Source organism: Aulonocara sp. 'chitande type north' Nkhata Bay, linkage group LG23, assembly GCF_057382095.1.
Source record: "Aulonocara sp. 'chitande type north' Nkhata Bay isolate Kocher_YH1m ecotype deep benthic linkage group LG23, A_spYH_male_GT1.1, whole genome shotgun sequence".
In the NCBI taxonomy this organism is placed as follows: Eukaryota; Metazoa; Chordata; class Actinopteri; order Cichliformes; family Cichlidae; genus Aulonocara; species Aulonocara sp. 'chitande type north' Nkhata Bay.
Genome location: NC_141365.1, coordinates 15,756,219 through 15,777,936, shown reverse-complemented (window position 1 = coordinate 15,777,936; position 21,718 = coordinate 15,756,219). Strand labels below are relative to the sequence as shown.

The following is a 21,718-nucleotide window of genomic DNA, read 5'->3' as shown; positions in this document are numbered from 1 at the left end:
CAACCAATTTACTGTACAGCTTTACGCACGGACGCCGGGGAGCACTCTGGATGTAAAGTCCCCCAAAAATGCACACGTATCTGTGGGCCTTTAATACAGCGGAACCCGGTTTTATTCGCATTTTCACATAATAAAAATAAATAAATAACATTAAAAATAGTCATTATAATAATAAAAGCACGACAGTTCATTTGCAACCGAAAGGTCTTCCACTGTTGCTCAATGACACTTCAGCCGGTTTTAACCTCTGTTATCCCGCTGCTGGTGGGGTAGCTGGGGGGTGTGGACGGGGTCACAAAAACCTCTTACAAGTCCATTTTTTTGTTAGCATTCCCTTAAACCACCTAACTCCCACGAGCACGCACATATGATGATAAACACGGGCGCGCACACGGTTTGGGCCCACGCGTGCCAATGTGTAAAACTAAAACTAGGCATCGGCAGAATTACAAACAGCGAGGAAATATTACATATAGCAATAACTACAAACGTTAAGAGGAGCCGTCATTGTGCGTCTGTAATTGTTGCATTAGTTCACATCGATTTGACAGATTGTTCTTTTTAAGGAGGCGCAGAGTGATCGTTTTAAAATGCAAATGTCAACCAGGACCACTGCCTAATAGCCCTCGGGCTAATGTGCTTGATATATGATACTTTCAGCTGTGATTATTAAGCGAAAGGCAGGCGGATGATTTTTTCCCCCCTCTACACACACCGTCAAAATGCTGTAAGTGGAGATACAACCCCGGTTAGTTACACTGCTAAGCAGATTTATTTAAGGTTGTCTTTGGCCTCCATCTCTCTCTCTCTCTCTCTCTCTGTACATATGTGTATTTTGCGGGCTGCGTATTATCATCTCATCTTCCTCTCTTCTTTGTGTGGCTTAATGTAAACAGATACTCTAAAGATGGTTTTCGGTTCTTTAACATGTCATCACATCACACTCACACGCGTGTTTCTTATACAGAATGACCCGTCTAAAAAACCCGCAGATTTTTGCACACGTCCGCGGGCAATACATTGACTATCGTGACCCAAACCTCGTTTTATTTCGAGACCCAAAATAAAGCAAAGCGTAGTTCGTTTTTCTGTCTGATTTTCCCACATTTCATCCCCATCTCTGTCTCTTTTTCACGCTCTCTCTACGCTCCCTGTCTCCTCGCACACGCATGCGTCAATCGGCAGCTTGGAACAAGAAGATTTCCATCACATCTGTCTTTACAAAAAACAAACCAAAAAAAACCAACTTGAATATATCGTCTAAAATATGATCGTTTTGGGAGAAAGATCCTCCTCACCCCGACCCAGAGAACAATCAGTTGAGAACGTCTCCGACTTTTTTTTTTTCTTCCCCCTCCCAGTACATCCGCGATGGCAGGGTGGCAGGAAAAAAGGGGGGAAAGAGGTAGAAAAAAGAGAAAGAAACAGCTCCTACACAATCCTCCCAATCGGCAGGCTATATGACGCTCATCTGCAACCGCGAGGTAGTATGCCGCATGTTTGCACTGTATATTTCGGCTTGCATTGAAGTTTTAAATTGTGCTATGCTATCTATCGCAGAACAGCGCATGCAATTTAACATGTAGGCTGCTGCTGCTGCTGCATGCTCACACCGGCTTCATTTTATGATCAATGAATTAGATAAGAGGAAATTATTTTAGGGGCTGAGCCTCCTATACTCACGAGGGAGAAGTCGGCTATGTTTCTTATTCAAAAACTGATTGTCTAATAAATGCACGCCTGAAAGTTCCCTCGACAATTTACCGGGATAATGAGAAATGCAATAGGGTTTGATTCGTCAAGGACTCAGATGATGATTATTATTTCCATCTTTAGTTTTATTACATGCAGCCGCGGTACATTTTTGCTCTGAGATAATAATAAAAAATGCAGTAAAGAAATTTGGGGGTTTGGGTTTTACACCTGAATGTAAAAAGATGTCCAAACCTAAGTTATTTGGAAATGCCAAAAGATCTGATAACAACATATAAACAGAATTTTAAAAAGTGAAAAAAAAATGCCTGTAACGGAATATATTTGGCTTAGAAATGACTCCCAAAATGAAACACACTATCAGTATTGTACACCGAAAATCAGCCTACTGGGAAGTTTAATGTTGGCTTTTATGGAAATAGAACAAAATTTAAATTTTGAGTCTAATAAATTTAAATCACACCCAAACATAGAGGAGCGCGCGAGACAAACACAGCACACATGCGTGCGCACACACATAAACTAGGATTATCTGAGGACACATGTCCATCCATCTCGCCTTAAAAAGTGAATGGGGAGCGGCCTGACACACGGAGAGCCTATTAGCCAACTTGGGTTCCCGTGGAGAGCATTGAGGTAAGCTCCCCTACCGTAACTGTCCATGGTGCTGAAGCGGTAAGAGGTTTTCTTTACTGCACACTTGCGTCCTCCCCTCAAAAACTCTTAAAAGCTAGGGTTGACATTTCAATGCCTTTTATTGTATTTCCATCCTATTTAGTGATGGTTCTCTGTAAAAATAAAATATTAGAAACCGAGACAACTCACATGGTCTACAACTTTCCTAACTTTTTTCCTTCTTCCCAGCAGAATGTTTTTAAGCCTATTTTTTCCACAGTGTGGAAGAACTACTGCTGAACCATATTTGGAACTAATAAATTGTGGCAACAGAAATTATCTTAGGCACACAAACATTTTTATGTTGTCAGAATATGTCTGCGTGTCCTGTACTGTAGCATCAGTGCAGGATTAAGTCTAACTCGGCCAGTGCATGTTGGATACAGCATGTATTACAGCATCATCTATTATGTTATTATATTGAATCATTGTTCTCAAGATGAATGGCTCATAGGTGGTGACGATCTGCTAATATAAAAGTAGAACCATACAGCAATTAGACAATGCCATTTACAGTTTTGCTTCAATACTTATTCAGTAGTTTGCACAGATAATAGTGAGCTCTCCTTGAAAGTTGTTCTTTCGCTTTAATTTTGCAGAACCTTATATGCACACATCTCTATGAAATGTTCAGTCTGAATGTAAAAGCATTTAACAGTTAAAGCACAAAGTAGAATGTCTTTTTAACCATGTATAGACAAAATGTTCTATCAGCTTCATTTATAGCCTCATATATTGAAAACTGAGTGTTCATGGTCAAGCTGTTTATCCCCAGCAATGGCACAAAAAAATGCATATTCAGACTTTGGCTGTTGATAATTATACGTGCAATGTTAAAGACACAAAACGGGCTTTCTTTCACTCATATAGAAGCGATTCTAAAACTCAAATTCTGCATACAATAGGGCAGATCTTTTTACATTATTCCTTTACAAGTACCATTCACTAACACTGAGAAGCAATCAAAACAGCAATGAGCCGCATTTGAGATGTACTGCCAACATGCAGACTATATTACTAAGCTCAATATATATCTTTGTGGTGAAATTATTTCTCAGGAAGATAGAGAAATCAGACTTAAATAAAATTTGAAAATGACTGAACTTAAGCTGCTCTCTCCTTTATTCTCCAACACTGGATAATGCAGAACGGAGCTGAAAAAAAATTAACGGAGGTTCAAGGCATCAGGTAATAATGAAAGGATAGGGCCAATACTTCAAAGACCAAGAGGTCCACATCACACAATTATACAATACAATTAGGATTAAAGGGGCAAAACAGAGATAACAGGAGATAGGGATAAATTATCACAAAAGGAAAGATGTGACTCTCTCCTGACCTTCATTAAGAGAAAAAAAAACTCATTTAGAGCTGGCCTTCCTTGCAGGGGGATTTCAGCCTTTCACATGAGACTGTGACTCAGTAGATAAGATTTAACCAGCATAAATGAGAATCTGAACTGCTACCAAACAATAATATAAGATGCATATTCAGAAAAAAATTCAATAAGTAGTGATGCATATGTATATACGATTTAAACAACAAATACATCCATTTCAAAGCAGGGTTAACTGGTGTTATGCAAACCTTATTATTTTGACGCTAAACAGTTTATTTAATAATCTAAAATATTTCAATAAGCAGACACGTTGACACTGCTGGCTGTTAACGTGGTGTTCCGGGGTTTTCTAAGAGCTTAAACACATCCAGAATACAAGTCTATGTGGAGTTCAGGTAAAACCAAAAGACTTTAGACATCTTCGTCCCTCAGATCAGGTTAACTGATGAGTATGTTTACTGGGTATGCCAGACCTATCAGGTAACTCTGAAATGGTCACATGATGCCCGGGGGTACTAAAAAATATATCCAGAGTCAGTGGGAAGAACTAACCAAAAGAGCTTTGTTTGGGAAGCTGCCATGTTGCAAGATGCCATAGTTATTCAGCATGTCTTCAGTAGTATCAGAACCTCTGACGCACAACGCTCATATTAGTCTTTAGAATTTCTATCCAGGTCCAGATGTTTTTCTTGTCATTTCAAAACAATAGAGGATAGAAATTAAATAGAAACTGTTAACTACTGACCTGGTTGAAGGTACTAAAGTTATAAGGACAGATGATAAGAACCTAGCCTTCAGGCAAAGACCCAAATAAATCAGTTTATGGTAGCCTGTTGACCAACTCAACAATGTTCAAGAATTAAAGAACTGATCTGAGTTCTCACTTGTTAAACAACTCTACAAGGCCCTAGAGTTAGAGCTTTAGTCTTTCAACATGCCCCCTCACCTTACCCTCAGCTTTCCGCTCTATGCAGCAACTATAGTGTCCAGACATCGTCAGTCTCTGCCCGATGGCCAAGCATCTCCACTGACATTCATGATCATCATCTCCCTGACATCTGCTTATTTTGCCTGGTACTGTGATTGTCTTCTTGCCAATGATGGAGTTCAACTTAAAGCGCACACAGAAAACGAGTAACAGCAACACAGTGACCAGACTATGGAATGTTAGTGAAATTTGCAACTTATAGAAATGGCTGAGTTACACTAACCTTCAGGTGTGTGATTAAAAGAAACAATCTGTGGTAAAGAATACCGCTGAGTAACGTATGAGGTGAAGAGAATTGCTTATGGAAATGAATCCTGTAAACCATTGATCTGACCTTCCTGCAATGGGCAATGAGCAACAATAAAATACATGTATATAGAAATTCTGCTAGAAGAAGGCTTTTACAATTACAACTTCTAAATTCCTGACATACAGTTCTCCTACGACATGTTTTGATTCTGTGAGGTTAGATCTTCTACCATCTGTCCTCACTTCCACACATATCAGACAAATCACCAAGGGAATTTCTTCTGTGTTCCCTGGGTTACCAAACAACTTCTAAGGACTTGGGAGTGAGTTTATGGGATCATGTCTGCCGATCCTTTCTTGCAGATGGCGGATGCAGATGCCACAACAGACTTGTGCTGGATTCATCACGAGGAAACTACAGATATCAAACTGCATGTGAAAAACAGATCTGTCACAACTGTACCACGTCTAGAATTCTTCCTTTTGACCCAGTAAGCCCCGATTTTTTATTTACAATTTAGATTTCTACTACAAAAATGACCAAATGCCACAACTTTATATTGATAAGAGAAACTTGCGATAAAGTTTTAATACAACAAATAATCTTTTCTCCATCAACAGGATAAAGAGTTTTCAAAATCAAAACAAAGCAAAAGTCCAAGTATAGATACTTTAATTGTGGATCTTAAGAAACTGATATTCAGCTTTAGGACCATGTATGAAATACCTTTACAAAATATTCACTGTCAAGTCCTCATCTGTCCTTCCCAATCTTTTGGGAACAGGTGCAGAACTTCAGAAAGAAAAAAACTTCATCCTACGATACCAGAAAAACCTTCACCATAAAATGAAGATGGAGTTCTTTATAGCTCCAACATAGCTTTCATTCCATGTTGAGTTCCAGTGAGCTTGCATCATTTCACATTCAGTTGTTCACTTATTGCTTCTATATTGGAAAGAAAATCAGATATGAGAAAGCTTTACTTTGCTAATGCCAAGCAAAGCTTGAGGTAAAATTAATTACTAAATACCAACATGGTTAACAAGATGATGATGTACAGAACTCTTTTTTTTTTTTTTTTTTTTTTTGGCCTGTCCCGTTTGGCTCTTTTGCCATCAGAATTGTTGTCTAAAGGCAAAGAAAGATGCCCAACGGATTTACTTTACCAAACTGACCATCCCAGCCTTGCCGTAATGGTCCATTTGATTCACCTTTTATTGTTTATTTTATTTTCACTTACTGAATACGGGACAGACTTGACAGGGGGAAAGAAGGGGAGAAAGAAAGAGGGAAAGAGAAACAGCTGAGAAGAGGGACGGGGGAGAAGGGCAAAAGACAAAAACCAACAGAACGGGCAGAGAAAAAAAAAAGCATATATCAATCACCTGGATCACCTGCTGAGAAAGAAAAAAGAAAGCAAGCAGAAGAGAACAAGAGTAATAGAATAAACAACATCACAATGATATATGGGAATATGACAGTAAATACTAAATGTTAAACATTATTGTGCAGCACATAAGATCAACAGAACACAGTGTGCTTTGAGGTAGGAGCCAAAAAGGGTGTAGTTTGTGGGTGTGATCACCCGTGTGTACACCTGTGAGCATGGACGCGCTTGTTTTTTGTTTTTTTTAAAAGGTTCCTTCATGTAATAATCTGCTAGAGGGTGTGGGGGGGCCACAGCCCCGTCCTCCAGGGCATGAAGCAGGTATGGAGGAGATCAAAACTCCAGACATCCAGAGGCCCCCGGAACACAAGAGACCAAGGAAGACCAACAGAGGGGCAGTTGCGCCACTGTCCCGGAAAGAGCTGAGGAGAGTCCCAGATGAGGGCTCACTCAGCAGCCGCGGAGCAGAAGCCAGGGGGAGTTGCAGTGACGCGCCCGTGAGCTCCGCCGGCAGCCAGCCGTGCCTGAGTGACCGAGCCCCAGGCCGAGAGGCCGGGGGCACCCCACCTCCGAAGTGGCCCGAGCGAGCCCCAGGCTCCAGGCCCCGATAAGCGGCCGCCAAGGAGTGAGCCGGTGTGTACCTGGACGCCCATCCCCGGACACAAAGAACCACCAACGCACCGATGTCTGAGGGGGTCCGCCACTGGCAGGGAAAGTGGTGGTAGGGGGAGATAGGCCTCCAAACCTTGGAGGGCCTGAGATGTCCCCAGAGAGGTGGCGCCTGACACCCAACCTGACATATAGACACAGACATACAGGCACACACAGATACAAACATCCATTCCCACCCTCATGCTCTCATATGCACTTACTCCACACTCAACCAACGTGGAGACAGACATAAAGAGACGTTGTACACACGATCACACTCCCCAAGCATACTCTACAAACCGGGTCTAGGTGCCCCCGCCCCTGGAGGGGGGAACTGCACCCAGACCCAGGTGGTGTTTCCCTTTTCCCTGCGGTGGGGGGAGGCAGACCGCCCCGACTCCGCAGCAGCAGGAAGGCTCCACACTCCAGACCGCAGTCGGACGGCCAACTCCTCCTCCTAGTCCTAGCCCCCCTGCTCCAGCAGGTCGCAGAGAACGGTGGTGAGAGAAGACTCCGAACCTCCCTCCACCCGCTCATTGTAATGTTGATGCATGTGTGTTCTAAGGTGCATTTAAAACCCAGGAGGGCATGGAGCTACCTGCCAGAGAGCAGCAGGTAAGCGCATGGTCCCTCCTGCTGGCCCTCAATGTCTACGTGTATTTAAAATTGAGAGGTGGGCAACGATGCCAGGGGTGGGGTGTACACCCTGATGGTACTTTGGACTCCGTGTATCGTGCCCACCCCCAAGATCCTATATGTATGTGTAATGAGAGTGTGAGTAATGTGAATGTCTAAGTTGTGGGATAAAATTGAGGCAGAGGCAGCCAGAAGGGGACAGAGGGGGGGGGTAGCCTCCTCTGCACCCTGGTGACATACCCCTACTCCAAGGCCCTGCATGTGTGGGTGGTTGTGGTGGAGCGGGAAGAGGGAGGCAGCTGGAGATGGGGAGGGAAGGAAGGGAGGGGCAAGTGACCCCTCCCTGGGGCCAGCTCCCCCGCTGACCCCAGTAGGCACCCCCATACTCCGCGACCCGCCAGGGAAAGGGGGGCCCAGGCCCATCCAGACCGGGCCCAGTGCAGCAGCGCCGCCCGGCCCCACAGAGCCTGGGACAGTCCACCCAACCCCACCACAGAGAAAACTGCACCCACCCCACCATCCACTCATCTTCCAGACTACATAAGACAATAAACACCCAGGCTGAGATCTTCCTCCACCTCTCCTGTATCTCCCCCTCCTGCAGAGGCAGCTCCTGAGGAGAGGAAAGCTCCTGCAAGATGTGACAATCTCCCCCACCAGTTGAAGAGCCCCCCAGGTGGCTCGACGCACCGGCGGCACCCTGCTCCAGGGCTGGGCCCCCATGCACCCACCCGCCCACAACCCCGGCAACACACCAACCAGGACCCAAGCCCCCGAGGCCCGGTCCAGGTCCCAGCCCAGAGACGGAGCGCCCCCAGAACCTCACGCCCATCCCGGACCCACCCAGGGGCAGCCAGGCTACCAGGTCAGTAACCCACGTCCGTCAGCACAGACCCTCCCCTAGCCCCGCTGCACGCAGCCGCGAGGAAACAGTCACCGGAGAGCCAACAGAGCCCCTAACCGGACATGACCGCTACCCCGGGTTGAGCCCCCCAAGGAAGATGCCTCCGGGGAACCCCCCGACGCCCTAAGCCTGTCCCTACCCCCACACCAATCACAACAGTGAAGGCGGGACCAAACTATGACCCCCCACCCCCACTAGGTGATGGAGCTGATCAAAGGAGCCCAGAGCAATTGATCTGATGTGGTGGCAGAGGCTGTATCAAGACTAATGTAATCTAATAGATAATTTCTATATTGGTTAGAATTAAGATTATTTTTATTTTTCCAGTTCATGAGGACAGTTTACTTGGCTATGCATAGGGCAGTGAAAACCATATGGGCGATATTCTTTTCTGAAGTGACATTATCTAAGCTGCCCAACAAACACACTAAGGGGGAAGTTGGAATGTTACATTTCAGACACTTCGATAAGTCTTCACATATCTCGCGCCAAAACTTCTGAACTGGTGGACAGAACCAAAGAGCGTGGATGTAATTGTCCGGTGAATTGGTTTGGCAGTGTGAGCAGTTGTTGGTAGACGTAAAGCCCATCTTGAACATCCGATGACCTGTATAGTGCACTCTATGTAATATTTTGTATTGAATTAATTGAAGACTGGGATTTCTAATTAGATGAAAGGTTTTTAAGCAAATCTGAGACCAGAAGTTTAGGTCTAAGTTAACTGATAAATCCGCTTCCCATTTTGCAATAGGAAGTGATATTGATTCCTCTGTTTTAGAAAGCATTCTGTATATTTTGGATAGTAATTTGGGGGGTTTAAGAGTAAGAAATTGAACCACACTTGGTGGTGTTTGTAGTTCAACATGACCCGGTTTAAATTTCTTTTTTACTATGGATTTAATTTGTTGATATTCTAAAAATCTTTTCTTGTTGATCCCATATTGTGTAACTAGTCCGTCAAATGAAATAAATTCTGTTCCTTCTAGTATATGTTCTAAATATTTGATTCCTTTATCACTCCAATCTGAAAAGTTTATCATATTATTGTTTTGTAATATGTCAGGGTTGTTCCAGATAGGTGTACGTTTGCATGGGATTAATGAAGACGCCGTCAATTTTAGAAACTCCCACCATGCTGTCAGAGAAGAGCTGATGTTGATGCTTTTAAAGCATTCATGTCGTTGGATGTTTGAGCTGATAAATGGTAGGTCTGAGGTCTCTAGATTATTGCAGAGTGCTTGTTCTACATCTAGCCAAGGTTCATCTAAGAGGGTGTGTTTTAGCCATCCTGAGATAAACTGAAGCCCGTTGGCTAAGAAGTAGTGCTGAAAGTTAGGCAGTTCTAGTCCTCCTTTATCCTTGGTCTTTTGTAGTGTTTTTAAGCTTATACGTGGGGGTTTATTTTTCCAAAGGAATTTGGACATACATGAATCTAGAGATCTGAACCAATCTTGTGGCGGTTTAGTTGGGATCATTGAGAATAAATAATTTATTTTTGGTAAGACCATCATTTTTATAGCGGCAACCCTTCCCATGAGTGATATGGGTAGAGATTTCCATCTAGCCAGATCATCTTCTACCTTCTTTAAAAGTGGGATATGGTTTAATTTAGTTAGATCTGCAAGCTTTTTTGGAGAAAGAGTAACACATCATCCGCATAAAGGCTGATTTTATGTTCCACGTTCTTGCATTACACTTACACTAACCTTCAGGTGTGTGATTAAAAGAAACAATCTGTGGTAAAGAATACCGCTGAGTAACGTATGAGGTGAAGAGAATTGCTTATGGAAATGAATCCTGTAAACCATTGATCTGACCTTCCTGCAATGGGCAATGAGCAACAATAAAATACATGTATATAGAAATTCTGCTAGAAGAAGGCTTTTACAATCACAACTTCTAAATTCCTGACATACAGTTCTCCTACGACATGTTTTGATTCTGTGAGGTTAGATCTTCTACCATCTGTCCTCACTTCCACACATATCAGACAAATCACCAAGGGAATTTCTTTTGTGTTCCCTGGGTTACCAAACAACTTCTAAGGACTTGGGAGTGAGTTTATGGGATCATGTCTGCCGATCCTTTCTTGCAGATGGCGGATGCAGATGCCACAACAGACTTGTGCTGGATTCATCACGAGGAAACTACAGATATCAAACTGCATGTGAAAAACAGATCTGTCACAACTGTACCACGTCTAGAATTCTTCCTTTTGACCCAGTAAGCCCCGATTTTTTATTTACAATTTAGATTTCTACTACAAAAATGACCAAATGCCACAACTTTATATTGATAAGAGAAACTTGCGATAAAGTTTTAATACAACAAATAATCTTTTCTCCATCAACAGGATAAAGAGTTTTCAAAATCAAAACAAAGCAAAAGTCCAAGTATAGATACTTTAATTGTGGATCTTAAGAAACTGATATTCAGCTTTAGGACCATATATGAAATACCTTTACAAAATATTCACTGTCAAGTCCTCATCTGTCCTTCCCAATCTTTTGGGAACAGGTGCAGAACTTCAGAAAGAAAAAAACTTCATCCTACGATACTAGAAAAACCTTCACCATAAAATGAAGATGGAGTTCTTTATAGCTCCAACATAGCTTTCATTCCATGTTGAGTTCCAGTGAGCTTGCATCATTTCACATTCAGTTGTTCACTTATTGCTTCAAAGCTTGAGGTAAAATTAATTACTAAATACCAACATGGTTAACAAGATGATGATGTACAGAACTCATTTCTGACAAGAGCTCCCAAATCACAGCTTTTTTTAGTCACACGACGACATTTTGTATTTGGGGACGTTTTCAAATTAACAGCTGCTTTACAACCTTTTAAGTAAAATATTCGCGATAACACCTCGGACACATTTATTACCTCTCATTATAGCCACGAGCCATATCTCATCAGTGGATGTAATTTGTCTGTTGGAGTGCACGCCCAGCATTGGCATTCAGGCTCTGTCAGACCTTTTTAATTATTGAAAAAATGCTTTTTAATATGGCACTTTATGAAATATAATGTTTTGATTAATTGGATTTGCCGGTTATAATGTAGACTGCCAGGGGTAAAGCAAAGGCAAGCGAGCACATTTTGCTGGTCGACTGCGCTGTAAAAGTGTCTGGCCCAACATATAAAGAGTCAAGTAAAGGCCAGATCATCCTTTACATCCTATAGCCATATTCATAGATTCCTGTTCACCTAGGGCCTGTCGTTTTTTATCTTTCACCACAGGACTGATCTGGGACCTGAACCTCAAGATGTGCTGCAAGGCTGCTGGGAGTCAGGTGATGAATTCAAAACTGAAATTAAAAATTAATATTCCACGTCGTGACTCTTTAACACCACCAAATTCTACATATCAATCAGCCTCTGCTGGTATGTTTTCTCTCTGCTTTGTTTACAGACTTTTGCGTCCTGAATTATGATTCCAAAAAGGCTTTATTGGGGGAAAGAAAAGCACAGCCAGTAAGCTGCACTGTAGGTAATGTAACATGAAAAAAAATCAAATGTGCAATAACGTAGAAGAGACAGCTGAAGAATCCAAGAGCTTTTGAAGCCAGGAAGAGTGACAGAGCGAGAGAGTAATACAATTCTCCAAATCTGTATCAGTGGATGATTAATTAATTTTTGTTGAATGATCTGTCCTAGTCTTATGAGATATCAGTTTCCATTTCTTTTACACTTTTGCAGAAGATCTCAAGAGACTGGTAGTTCAAAAGGAGGTTCAATTTAGAGCTCCCATTGGAAACGGCTTCAAAAAGTCTTTGCCATACATCGGGCTTTGATGTGTTTTAACTGTCATAATCTCAGTTCAGAAATGGGGAAAATAAATGCGGTCCATTGTAAACGCTCTCTTTTTTTTTAATACTTGAGCTACATCTTTCCTGACATTTCTGTCTCTATTTTGATTGAATCACAGCTATCTCCTGACCTCCATCAGACTGCAGCAGGAAGGCAGCCTGATGTCAAAGGCGGGTCATTTATTAATCAAAGGAAAGATTGATTTCCTGTCATTTATTCCACTTTTTTTTTAAACTAGCGGTTGTCTTTGGCTGGTTTGGCTGGTGCTGCCCCACACATTATTTTCTAATAAGCGGCGCATTTCGATATACGCATTTGCAGGTAGGTGATAGCTGTTTATTCAAAAGCAAACTGAACTTGAAAAGAGGATATAACCTCGAGTCAGAACTCTGGAGGGGTGGACTAAGATTGAAATTGGTCTGACTCTCCCTCTCTTTTTCAAATTGAGGGGCCATTGTAGTACGTCAAACAAAAGGGTTTTATCAGAGGCTCTTAATGTAACCCCTCCCCTCGCTCTCTTGGCCACCAACTCGTTCTTCTCTTCCTCTCTTTTCTCATTCATTTATTCCACTGTGTGTGGAAATAGGCTGGGCAACAATTAATTTCAGAGTGAATTCAGGCAGGATCTATTACCCCTCTCTGCCTCTATTGCTCTAATGGAAATCTATTTCACTTCTCTTTTGTGTCCAATATAATTTAATGCCCATTTTATTAATGGCCTGAAATAATTACGGAAGGCTTTTGTGATTCTTGAGTATGTTTCATTTAATTGTGTAATAAATGTCTAATCAGAGCTCCCATCTGAAGCCATTATGGCATTAAAATTAACAATTACGCCACAAATGTCTTGGTGAATGCGTTGGGGTCTATAGAAATCGTTGCTGATAACAAGACACATATAAATCATTCATGAGAATTTTTTCAGAGAAAAGCGGTCTGAGAGATAGGAGGATGGGAGGGAGAAAAAGAAGTGGAGGAAGAAAAGAGGAGAAGAAAGAGGCTGAGTTTTCTTTATTCCATTGAAAAACGGGGATGGCCAAAAGATAGGGCATTCTAAAACTGTGTCACCCTCTCCAGTCCCTTTCTTTCCCTGTCTCTCTCTATCTCCCTTTAATTTGCCTTCCTCTTTATTTTTGAAGTGACAGATTTCACTTTGGGAATTCATTAACCGTTAACTTGGGCGATAAAATATCTATCAGGCCCTCTGCCCGGTTCCTTTGCTAAGCTGCGTGGCACTTCGGTTCAACGTTGTGGGTGACCGAAGGCAATTAAAGAGGCTTCACACTCTCTCACTCTGCCAGTGTCACTTTCCCTGTGAAAACAGGAAGGCTGCTCAACGTACCAGCAAGAATTGTTTTCTTAGTAGCCAAGTATACAAATTTCATGGTATGGGGAAACTCCATCTGCCACGAAAAACCCTCATCAGTTCCTCCGTGTCATTTCCGAGCTAATATACTACAATTGGTTTTGGTGAATCTATTTTAATAGCATAAGGTTTTGGCCTTCTTTGTTCTCTATTACCATGATGCACAAAGGACCTCCCCGGGCAGCGGATTGCACCCTGGTCCTAACCAGACTCTTTCAAGTGACAGACTTGAGGAAGGGACTTTGATGTAGATGATGTCTCGTGTTAATAAGAAGGTTGATTTGATTCTCAATTCAACGCACCCCTTTGAATCGAGCAATCTTGGATAAGTTGGTTGATATCACCCATCTCGGTCTCCGTCCCATCTGAGCGCAACAAACCGCAGCTACTGGAGAGCCACTCAGTCACAGAGTTCCAGCACAGAATGAATACAACTGAACAAAATGATTCGATAGCTCAGACAGACTGTTACTATAAGAACTGTATGTGCACTGCAGTTTCATATAAAGCTTCAAAGACTAAAGAAAACCAAAGTAGGCAGTTGTTTTAATCGTTTGCTGCCAACCATTCTTTCTATTTTTAGTGGTTTCATTTTCTGTATTCTCTTTTTACTGCTATTCTTCTTCTTACCATCAATGATCTTTAATGTATAGCTAATAAATATGATTTTAAAGGAGTGAGGCTGCAGCGTGTCCAAAGAAGTTGTTTTGCTAAGTAAAATGGAAACATACATAAACAATGGTGATTTGTAATCATTCCAAAATGTGTTTAAACTTGTAAATCTGTAGAGAAAACATCAAACTGTAATCTTCATTATAGCTGCCAGGCTCAGTTGCAAGCGCGGCTGACAATGTAGCCTATCTGCAGGTCAGAGCTGTGCCTTGTTAAAGGCATTTGGTGGAATATGGAACAAAATACCCAACAAAGAAGGCTGTGAAGTGTTGATGAAATCCTAAAACAAGGAGGAATGGAAGAAGACTTTTCTTTCAAAACTGCCACATTTGTCTCGCTTCCACGGGGCTTACAGAGTGTTGTTAAAACAGGTGGTAAAACAACACAATGGGAAACATGGCCTTGTCCCAACTTGTAGCTAAAAAAAAACCCGGACCAAATAAAATTTCTGATTCAACTGTGGCTTTTCACGAGTTTCAGTGAAACTATTTTTTTATTAACATTTTAAAGAACATCCCAGCATTTCTGGAACAAAGTGATCTCGCTACAGGACACATTTCCTTGACCTTTTATTGTCCAATCACAGAATTACTCAGCACAATTCAAGTCAAACCAATAAAATGATTTGAAGTACAAACTGTAAGTAATCAGTGAGATAAAAGGACGTGGCTGCTGTAACCCAGACCCTTTCATTTGTATATTGTTTGCAGTGTGCTGTATGCAAATGAATTTGAAGCAAACAGTAATTAAATTATAATTAGATTTCGAAACATTCACCCTTAAGTTAAGGCTTTAAAGTGTGTTTTAAAGATCTGCCCACATCAGAAGCAATTAGAAGCAGGGCGATTGTGGCTCAAGAGTTGGAAGTTCGCCTTGTAATTAGAAGGTTGCCGGTTCGAGCCCCGGCTCGGACAGTCTCGGTCGTTGGGCAAGACACTTCACCTACCGCCTACTGGTGTTGGAAAAATCACTATCATCATTTAATTCTATGTATTCCCATTTTTAAAAACAAATGTATAAGGGAATGAGCGCAAAACAACAGCCACACCGTAAACTGATTCCTGGGGTTGTGGAACTGCTTTGCTGGGTTAGTGATCCAGCTCCATGGGCCTGACCTTGACCACACACTACACCTGAATAATGGTCTATGACCAACAAAAGGAGAAAAGAGGCAGTCTTTGCATCTTTGTCAACTTCCAGCTGAGCACTAACCGGCCCAAAAATAAAAAAGTAAAAATGATTGTGCTGGTTTTTCAATTTGAATCTGACAATTCAAAATAAAATTTGACAAACCTGGAGCATTGGAGAGCACCTTGAGGTTCAGTATCTTGCTCGTGCAGACTGGAGCAGCAGCCAGGGACTGAACTGCTAACCTTCTGAAGGGCTGCTCTACCTCATGAGCTGCAGCTACCCCATTTCAATGCAACATGAGTTCTGTTCTGTGGAATAACAATGCATATACAGAAAACACATGTTGTGTTAGCTTTCCGCCATCTGCAGGGATGCACAGATACTGAATCGCCTAAAAGCCTAAAAAGTTCAAGAAACAAAATGCTTCTGATCTTTTTAGTATGGATTCTTGTTAAGGTTGTCTTGGTATCATGTTTAAACTCATCGAGTAAGTCTAATTTTTCAAGACACAGAGTTAACAATGTGAAAGTGCAAGTTTAACTGCAAACCTAACAACAACCAAAATGAGCTCTGAAGTGCAAAGCTGAATCTAGTCTCCTGGCTGACACACTTGTGATCGGCTCCACTGCCATCCCTTCAACCTCCTAATGTGGACTGTAGCTCTTTAAAATGGGGTTGTTATCTCTGGGCATCCAGTACTGCCATGGCGGGCAACAGTGACAAAGAACACCTCGTACGATCTCTGTATCTCTGCGAATCCAGCCGTGCCTGACAGGCCAGCTGCATTTGACGGCCTGCATGTGAACGCCTTGGAATGTTCGGGATTAAACTTACATTCACCTTTAAATGCAAATGTTGAGCAGACCCTTCCTTATAATAACCAAAGATCTATAGCTGTACTGAACATTTTAATGGTTTTAATATTAAATGACATTCCTGAACATTTACATTAACATTAAGTACTTAAAGTAAATTATCAAGTACAGAAAACTTTAGCAGTTTAAAATGTTTTAAGTAAACAATGGTACAACACACAGATATGAGGTAATATACCTCTGACATCAGACACTTAACTAGACTTTCACCTGTGCAACGTAGCGACTAAACAACAATCAGAATGATCTGTTCTTTCTCAAAGTATTCCACAGATTTTTTAAGATGTTGAAAGCGTTTTGTATGAGATCCCCTAAATACTAAACAAAGCACAATTTTTAAAAACTTGAATGCAACCTGCAATGAAGACCCATCATTGCCTAAAAGGTGCAAAAAAACCAGAACTTTTATATTAAGAGAATTATTTAAGGAACAAAAATAGATTTTTAAAAATATATATTCTATATTTTTCAAAACTTCTCTTGTATTCTGCATGCATTTCTCACCTGTTCAATGAAAAATAAAAACATTTTCAGCAAGTTCTATTAGTCCTACTTTGTACTATTATTGTATGATTTTTGATATAATGAAGTTACATAGAAATAACATGAAAAGTTCATTTTCCATGTTATCATAAAGCAGGAAATGACTTCTCTTTTAGCTTTTGAAGTTTCACCCTTTTGACTTTTCTTCAAAACAATATTTCAATATTACTCTTAACATCTAAATTTTGAAAAATACACTTAAAATAAAAATCTTAATGTGGCTATAACTGCCTGATGCAGTGTAACTTGAACTATAGAAAATATATTGTGTTTGGAACAATCCAATATAAAAGCTTCTTTATTACTGTATTATAATACAATAATAAATAAATTTATAATACAATTTTGATGATTTGTATTAATTTATTTTGCTTTGTAATTGTCATCGTGTCAAAGTTTGTTACTGGCAGATAAAACTTGGAAGATCTTTAATAACAATGCTTCATCATCATTTTTAACAGTCGTAAAAAATCAAAGGTTTGGACAGCTGAGCCTTCATGTCTGTGTTAGCACAACGCAACAATCCTCCCAGGAGTGGACATCCCAGCAAAAGCACCTCCAGGCCAGACTGTGCAATGCTGAAAGAAACTGGAAAAAACCCAAGAGCAACAGCTCAAACTCAACAGGCCTCGGCTATCATGTTAAACGTTAAAATCGTGAAAATTAATATGGCTCGTTTGGAAGGGTAGCCATAAGAAAGCCTCTAGAACTGGTGGTGGGACAGGCTTGCAAAGTTTCATCTGAACAAACCACTTTTGTACTTTGACAAAATGTCCTTTGGACAAACAAGATCAAAGAGGACATGTTTGCACAGCGGCACGCTTGGAGAATACCAAACACAGGATAAGGCTGAAAAATAAAAGAATCAAGGTGCTGCAATGATTCAGTCAAAGTCCAGACCTTACCCTGATTGAAATGCTGTAATTGGACCTTAAGAGAGCTGTGCATAAACAAAAACCTCAATAACTCAATGAAAAGACGCAAAAACGTAAAGAAGACTGGGCCAAAATGTTTGCGTAACAATGTGAGAGGCTGATAAAGAAAATTATTACTTCAAGTTATGTTACTAAATGTGGTTGCGCAAGCCACTGAATCACGTGGTGGACTCCTGAATGTTGATCTAAAACGTGTGCATGCGCCAACTGTTGTTTCTGTATCATGTCCAGCACATGTTTGTATGGTTTTCTGACATACCTGAAAAATGTGCACTGATCCAGCACAACTCTTTCACAACCATTTACAGCCATTCCTCTCAGCCTTTCTTCTTCTTTTGCCCCACCATAAAAATAAAAAAGTATTCCCTCAAGTTGAAAAAACACAAATAACAAAATAGAGCTTATTGCTATTAAATGTGAACTATGCTAACGACTGTGGAAAACTGCGGGTGAATTTGAATGAGGACGAACACTGAGAGACAAACAGCAAAGCAAACACAAATTGCTATCAGCATCTCAGCTTTTTGCTACATTTCTCCTGATTAGGCTTTCCTTCAGCCAGACAGATCTCCTCTTTAATTATGCATTTAACTGATGTGCAAATTAAACTTGGCTTTTTCACAAAGACACTTGTGTTTTTGTGATCACACATCGCACCTTTCCCCCTCCTCTTCTTCCAGCCAATTTAATTCCAAGCTTCCGATTTCATGGCCAATTTTATCTCGCTCACTTTCAAAGAGTCCATCATCAATTCTTCACAACTTTTCATGTCCCCTTTCTCTGCAGATTCACTGCGAAATTGCCCATTCAGGTTAATAAATAACTGTGACTGCTATAAATTTATGGCAACACCCAACACTTTGAACATGCATTTGAAATGCTGACCTCCAGCAGCAATTAGTCTTAGTTTTTGTTTATCCTTTTCAGAAATCACACAGCACTTTTCACTCTTCATTTTACTCTCTTTGTTAGCATTAAATGACTGAATCAGCCTGCGCCCACAGACAACAGCTAGTCAGTTCTTTTCCTTACACACACACACACCAACTTTACATTCAAAAGGTAAACAGTTATAAGAATGCTTCGAGCAGTAAGAAGAGCTTTCAAAAGCAACACTAATGACTGTAAAAAAAAAATTGTTTAATCAGATATTTGAAATTTCATGTTTTTCCCAAAACACAACACGTGATCGGCAACAGCATCGATCGAAGACTGTATATCAAAGATGGATGTAGCTTTGCTGTAACAGCAGCTTAATCAGGCATTTGTTCTAATGGCCATCAGGGGAGCAACTCCTCTGGCTCCAAAAAGGTCACACCGTTTAAAAAAGACCATACTGTCTACTTCATTATTGGCTTTAATTACAATTTCCATGATGACTTTATTTGCTGTAAATAAGGTCTACTTAAAATGTAATCAAAAAGAAGTCCAATTATACAGAACTGTATCAGGAACACAACTCGCTTAGCTCGCTTAAACTGTGATTTCAGCAAATATTTTTTTGATTAGTTTATGGTAGCAAGCAAGGCTGTTTGTCAGTCAGATACATTCCTTCCTCATTTCGCCTGTGTTCGCTGTCTGATGTCTCTGAATGCATTTAGTAAACATCTTTGGCAATAACAAGAAGAAGAAAAAGAAGGAAATAATTTATCATGGCAATAATTTGTCAAATATAGGTGTTATTTTATCAAATGTGAGGAAAAAATATATAGCATTATTATTTTATGTATGTATTTAAATATATTTCTTTTATATCTATCATTTATACTGTCATTACATTGTAATAACAAGGTTTCTACCCTCCCATTATTGACAGGACCTTGATGAACATGATACAAAAAAAGTTTTGTTTATGAGGTTTATTTGCCATTTTTGATTTCTCAATCAGGTAACCGAACACTGTCACATGTTTGTCTGTCTTTATTACAGACAACTGACTTATTTTGTTTCTTTCGGTAATGCTACCCTATACTTCTGGTCAGAGTAATTAAGATAAAAACAATATCTTTATGACATTTAGTCACACAGTCTGAGTCCTTTTCTTTGTCTTTAAAGACACCATGGGCTATAATTGGAGACCATTGCACATCATCTCTCGGCTGAGAGGGTAAATGAGGGATCCCTAGACTCCAGGATTACCCTATTATTGAGAAGACGTTCCACTAAGCCTCCACCACTGACACATATTCCTGTTCTATGGCCTATTCACTTTGAAATATGTCTTGTCAGGGAGGCTTACAGAAATCTGCATAATCCTTTTTCATCACAATTAAAGATACCACTGAACAATAAAATTGCTTGCTCTCTGGTTTGTTTCATGTTGCTCTGAGAAAAAAAGGTGAGGAAAAGGCAGCTGGGTGTCGCTGAGAGTTGCAAAATGCTGGGGTGAGTTTTGTGTTGGCATAGAGCACGGAAGGAAGGAGCCTGATAAACATCCAGCCGACCTTTACAAGTTTACAGGAGACCTTGTGAAACAGAAGGCGAAAAGGTTATTCCACTGTGCAATTTGTCGTGAAAAACGGTTTTAAAGAAGAAATGTGTTATAAACTAATGTTATTAAAATGTAGTTGAAAGAAAAATGAAAACCCGGTGGAGAACTCTTTCAAGAGGTTCAACAGAGAATGAAAGATATACTTGAGGTTTTAATTCATGTGAAAATTTGATTAAAATGATTTAGTGGCCCAGTTAATAACCCTGCAGTATTTGTAACTGATGAGAAGGATTTACTGGGTGAATTGGAACATTTTGTTTCCTTTACTTGTCCTTTTGTGTTCTGAAGAAGACTTTATTTGTAGACGTAAATTGCCGCGGATTGAAAAGAAGGAGAGAGTTGTTGTTTTGGTTTGTTTGTTTCTTTTTATTTGTTTGTTTGTAATTATTATTATTATTATCATTTAAAATCAATAAAGATACTCTCAATTAAATATTTCTTTTGCCTTCCCACCTGTCTGCAGTAGTCGTATAGTACGAATGACTAAAATTAAAGACAAGACAAACAGGGTATGAACTCAGGATAGGTTCTCTTGAATGTAATCCTCACAGCCATAATCTTTAATTTCCTTCAAGCTATAGTGGTGACTACATGATGCTCTGTGACATAAATGAAATTTGAAATCGTTCAGAGTGACAGATTACTCATATTTAGTCAGAATCCAGTATTTGCTTTGGCACCACTTAAATTCCATTTGTTACAAATGACAGTAATTAACCTAATGTTGAGAAAATATAGCTTATTCATCACAATCTGTCAAAGGCTTCATCAAACCCATGTGATGAAGCACATGTTCTCATTTCAATTATGTTATGAAAGTGCAGGTAGGCTTTGGGGAAAGTATGGAAATTCATCAAATAGAAAGAGATTGAGAGCGACATGAAAACCAACATGGCACATCGATCCCATATGTTCCAGATAAAAGTGGAACGGCTACTTTGCTCAGTTGTTCGCCTCGATCGATCGAAACAATAAAACTAGTGATGAATGATGAGCGGTGAAGAACACTCATCATATCAATAAATTTAAAGGTTATGCTGGGAAACCTTGGGTCCTGGGATTCATTTGGATTCTTAGCAGAACAAGCACTCAGCCCTGAAGGCACTGACACTCCCTAACAGCAACTGTTTCCCCAACAATACGTCCCACCCTACATAATAACCTGATCAGGTGCAGCATAAGTAACATAACAAAGAGCCTGATTCACTGACACCCAAAAATAACTTCGATCAAGTCATCTCTCATAATGCAAGGGCAAAAAGATCAGTCGATCTACAGCTACGCAAGTACGGCAGCATGAGCAGGTGTCTGAAAGTAGCTGTTCGGATCACCAAGAAAGCCTTAAACTA

General features: G+C 40.5%; 1 protein-coding gene across 1 annotated transcript; it reads left to right on the top strand.

Moving 5' to 3' along the window:
• The first annotated feature begins 1,312 nt into the window (after positions 1 to 1,312).
• On the top strand, positions 1,313 to 14,437 carry LOC147301454 (uncharacterized). Its single transcript, XM_086283689.1, has 5 exons — positions 1,313 to 1,484; positions 5,328 to 5,455; positions 11,787 to 11,839; positions 11,959 to 12,036; positions 12,246 to 14,437. The coding sequence occupies exons 1-5, from the start codon at positions 1,461 to 1,463 to the stop codon at positions 12,338 to 12,340; spliced, it is 378 nt and encodes a 125-aa protein (XP_086139815.1). The 5' UTR covers positions 1,313 to 1,460; the 3' UTR covers positions 12,341 to 14,437.
• Positions 14,438 to 21,718: the final 7,281 nt, after the last annotated feature.

Coding starts and splice junctions, on each gene's coding strand:
- LOC147301454 (XM_086283689.1), top strand. CDS start 1,461: ATGACGCTCATCTGCAACCGCGAG. Junction 11,840..11,958: donor GCAAGGCTGCTGGGAGTCAG/GTGATGAATTCA, acceptor CTTTGTTTACAG/ACTTTTGCGTCCTGAATTAT. Junction 12,037..12,245: donor GCCAGTAAGCTGCACTGTAG/GTAATGTAACAT, acceptor ACACTTTTGCAG/AAGATCTCAAGAGACTGGTA.